A 4,584-nucleotide genomic window follows, 5' to 3' on the forward strand; every position below is an offset into this window, starting at 1 on the left:
TGACAGAGAGACACAGAGAGGACCGACTAGGAAAATTGCATGTGTTTCATCTGCTCACCTTTCTTGGAACTTTGTATGTGCCTGGTGTGTGTCTCCCTGGCCTGTGCTCAGCGGCTTGCCCAGCACCCAGAGAGCAGGGCGGGCTGAGGGGTCCTCAACCTGCTCTTCCCTCCCCTTACCTCTTCTCCAGGTCACTGGTCTGAACTCGACCCTTCACCTTGAACACCATGACCCTGGCCTGCAACCCCCCGGAAGGCATTGCTCGGGGCCTTGAGTGACCTTGAGGACAATAACTTCGAGCTATTGAAGTTCCACTTACAGGATGGAAGCCTGCTGGAGGGCCAGGGCCACCTGGCCCGAGGGGAGATGGAGGGTCTGAGTCGGGTGGATCTGGCTCCATGGCTGATCTAAATGTGTGGAGCCCAGGAGGCTGTGAAAGTGGTGCTCAAGGTCTTGACAGCCATGAACCTGTTGGAGCTCGTGGACTAGCTCAGCCACGTGTCTGAACGGTGAGTGAAGCAGGGGAGAGAGGAGGTCGGGGTGGCCCCGGACTCTCCTTCCCCCGTGACATTTCGAGACACTCCCCACCCCCCGCATAACCTGTAATTCATGCCTTCTCTTGCTCCTGCCCTCTGCCCTTGCCTGGGAGCCCCAGTGCCTGAGGGTCCTAGTGGCCTCCAGCTGAAGGCTCTGACCACTGCCAGGTGGAGGGCCTGAGCTGAGGGTGGGGATTTATTAATAGAAAGACTAGGGTATCTTATGGCCATAATGTCCCAACTCCTATCTCCGACTGTAATGCCAGAGGAGGGGAGAGTATGAAAAATGGGGCTTAGAGGCTGGGGGTGGTGTTGGTGAGGGGGCTTCTGCTGACCAGAGGAAGCGGTCTCAGGGAGTGGGCTCAGGCCTTTCCCCAGCTTCTCTCGTGCAGGCAGCTCAGGCTGCTTCTCACGGAGGACCGCCTGCCCCTGCATCCTGCTCTCTCAAGGAGCCAGCAGACTGATGCCCACTAGAGGGCGAGGTGGGCATGCCGCCTAAGCAGCCCCCATCCCTTCTAGTGGGTGCCTGGGGAGGATGGAGGGTCTGTCCATGCCTGTGCTCCCTCCACAGGGTCCTTTCAGGCCTGACAGCTCCTCTGACGTAGAGACGGGAGGGTTCCATAGACTCAGAGTTGGGGCGCTCCTGCTCAGAAGCTGGTTTATCTTTAGCATCTGGCTTGATCTTTACCAGGAACAGGCTCCTGTGACATCCCCATTCTCCAGCTTCCCTTTCCTTTCTCCTCTCTCTGTCCTCACCATCTCACACGGGGACATTTCACATGAACACTCAGACATTCACACACACAGTGACTTTTGCATGTATACATAGTCTTACAAACACACGTGCCGTTGCACACTGACACGCCTTCCCCACACAAAAATACACAAGTGTCCATAGCACGCTCCCGTGAGCACATGGGGAAATAAGCATTCACTCACACCCCACGGACACCCCCACACACACAGAACATACCCTCGCACACTCGTACAGATGGGCACGTGCACATCTCACATGCATACACACCCTCATACACACGAGCAGCGGTCCCTCCCCATGCCCCTAGAAGTATAACTTTCAGAGAGATACAAGTTCTGGGGCACAGAAGATGAAACCGAAGGGCAGAGGCCGGAGTCTGTCTCTTTTTATTCCCATCTCACCCCTAACACCTCACTTGTATAGCGCAGATTATGGAGAAGTGTACCGAGAGCATGTGCATGGCCTAGAGGAGCGGCAAGAAGGGGGCGTCAGGGAGGCTACAACCAGCTGCTCCTGGTGGCCACGCCCAGCTCAGGGAGCCCAGCGTCATCTGCCTGTCTGCCCCAGCCCACTGTTACTCTGTTACAGTGGAGGCTCTATTAGATCCAGGGGGAAAGTCCTCCCAGGTCCCACCCATAGTGGTGCTACAGGGGTCGGCTGGCATGGGTAAGACCACACTGGCCAGAAAATGGTGCTGGACTGGGCCACTGGCACCCTGTACCCGGGCCAGCTGGATGATGTCTTTTATGTGAGCTGCAGAGAAGTGGTCCTGCTGCCAGAGGGCAGACTGGGCCAGCTCCTCTTCTGGCGTTGTGGGGAAAATCAAGCGCCCATCACAGAGATTCTGATGCAGCTGGAGTGGCTCCTGTTCATCCTGATGACTGCGATGAGCTGCAGAGGGGCCCTTTGCAGAGAGGTTCAAGAGGCCGAGGTCCAGTCCCACGGAGGATGTGCTGCACCTTCTGATGGGGAGGAATGCTACTGCTCCCAGGTCCGCCCTTCTCATCACCACCTGGGCGCTGGCTTTGTGAAATTTGGAGTCCTTGCTGAGACAACCACACTATGTCCACATCCTCAGAGAAGCCTGAGAGGGGGAGGTATTTCAACTCCTACTTCACAGATGAGGAGCAAGCCAGAAATGCCCTTGACATTGTACAAAGAAATGATGTTCTCTAACAAAGCATGTCAGTTTCCAGGTATTTGCTGTATGGTCTGCTCCCGGCTGAAGGGGCAGATAGAGCAAGGCAGAGAGGTCTTGGAGATGTCCAGTAATTGCACTGACATCTTCATGGCCTACGTCTCCACCTTCCTGCCCCACAGTGCCCCTGGGGTCTGCTCTGAGCTTACCCGGGACAAGGTCCTGAGGGGCTGTGCCCCTTGGCAGCTGAGGGCATCGTGTTTGAAGAAGGTGACCTCAGGAAGCACAGTTTAGATGGGCTCAGCCTTGCTGCTTTCGTGAGCAGCAACAGTTACCAAGAGGGACTTGACATCAAGAAGTACAGCTTTTACCCCATTAGCTTATAGGAATTTTTCATGCCATGTCTTACCTGGTGGAAGAGGACCGGAGCCAGCTGGTGGAGGGGAGAGTGCTGCAGAGAACTGAATAGGCTGCTAGATGAAAAGAAGCAGACAGGGAGTGAGGCGAGGGCCCTCAGTATGCAGTTTTTATTGGACATATCGAAAAAAGAGGGCTCCTCGAACTGGGAGCTAAAGTTATGCCTCAAAATTTCTCCCTCGATAAAGCAGAAAGTGTTTTAAAGAATGAATGGATTCTATAAAGCATTTCAGGACTTGGGATTTGGAATTCTCCCTGTATGACTCTAAAGTAAAGGGTTTGATAAAGGGTGTTCAGATGAGTGATGTATCGTTTAAGATGGAACATTTTCAGTGAAAAGAAATTCCATAGAAGGAACTCATTTTCTGTCAAAACCAGCTTGAGTAATGGAGAGTGATGAAATAAAATTTATACTTTAAGGGAGGACGAGAAAATTTAAACATAAAATTCTCTCTGCCCGTTTGGGCCTCTTCCCTCCCTCCCTGATGTGCGGTGTGCATCTGCATTACACATTAACCAGAGCTCCCCAAAGATGGGAGTGCCTGCTCAACTGTAAAGATCACTTCTTTCCCTTTCTTCTGATGCTAGCAATGTAACTTCTTAAAAGATTCGCGTTCTTTCCCAACTCTGTATGTGGGTCATGGTGACTTACTGCTCGCTTTGTACATGCTTACCTGAACTACTTATTTTTGGTGAACTTTATGTAAAATATCAGTATGTCATTTTGATGTACCATCCTTTGTCTCAAAAATCTGTGACTGTGCCTTCGACTTCTAACAGGTGGAACAGTTCTCAGAGCTTCTGAGAGTCTGTCTCGTGGGTTATAAGCTTCAGTTTGGCTTGATTGTCAATTTTCATTGACAACAGATAGAGGAGAAAAAATGTCCAATTGTGGGCAAAAGTAATAGAGTAGGGATCCAAAAGTCAACGTCTAATGGAAAAGGCAGAGGGACAGAGGAACTAGAGACAAGGAGATTAGGAGCAGCAGGACGTGGGGCAGAGAAGTGGGGACAGTAGAGATGAAGGGTCAGGAGAATGGTGGGGTGGAGGGACAGGAGGATGGGAGAAGACAGAGAGTAGGAAGGAATGGGGAGATGTGAGATTAGACTAATGCATACTGGAAGGAGTAGAAGGACAGAAGAGCAAAAAGAAAGAGATTAGATAATAGAGGATCAGAAGACTTGGAACATAGGACATGGGGAAAGGCCACGTGGAATGAGCCCTTAGGAACAACCACTTTTGCCATCAATGGCTCAAATTCACTTATTTAGCACCCATCCCCCCACTCCAGGCTGTTTGGATAGTGTAGAGTCTTGTTTCAGTAGCTCCTCTTATATGTTAATGTCAGTGACCAAGCATGTGATTCTGACATTTGACTCTTTCCTGTGAAATAAACTCCCTAATATAATAAAATGTGGATTGTGCTCATTCCACAATATTGGAAAATGTGAAGCATATCAGTGCTAACATTTAAAAGAAGTGTTGGGCTTCCCTGGTGGCGCAGTGGTTAGGAATCTGCCTGCCAGTGCAGGGGACACGGGTTCGAGCCCTGGTCTGGGAAGATCCCACATGTCGTGGAGCAACTAGGCCCGTGCGCCACAACTACTAAGCCTGTGCTCTAGAGCTCGTGACCCACAATTACTGAAGCCCGTGCGCCTAGAGCCCGTGCTCCAAAACAAGAGAGGCCACCACAATGAGAGGCCCGCACACCGCAAAGAAGAGTAGCCCCCGCTCGC

At 51.7% G+C, this 4,584-nt stretch overlaps 1 protein-coding gene across 1 annotated transcript; it reads left to right on the plus strand.

Moving 5' to 3' along the window:
• Positions 1–240: 240 nt before the first annotated feature.
• Positions 241–4,261, plus strand: NLRP10 (NLR family pyrin domain containing 10; the record flags this gene model as incomplete). The annotated part of the gene is given in 16 exon segments (XM_082343921.1): positions 241–408; positions 412–480; positions 1,601–1,787; positions 1,790–1,875; positions 1,878–1,974; positions 1,977–2,165; positions 2,168–2,196; positions 2,199–2,321; positions 2,325–2,375; positions 2,377–2,466; positions 2,468–2,660; positions 2,663–2,812; positions 2,815–2,875; positions 2,877–3,038; positions 3,040–3,055; positions 3,059–4,261. Coding segments are annotated over 16 exon segments (1,797 nt in total), but the record flags the coding sequence as incomplete, so codon positions are not given.
• Positions 4,262–4,584: the final 323 nt, after the last annotated feature.

The sequence above is a fragment of the Balaenoptera borealis genome (genome assembly GCF_965194805.1).
Source record: "Balaenoptera borealis genome assembly, chromosome: 11".
Classification (NCBI taxonomy): domain Eukaryota; kingdom Metazoa; phylum Chordata; class Mammalia; order Artiodactyla; family Balaenopteridae; genus Balaenoptera; species Balaenoptera borealis.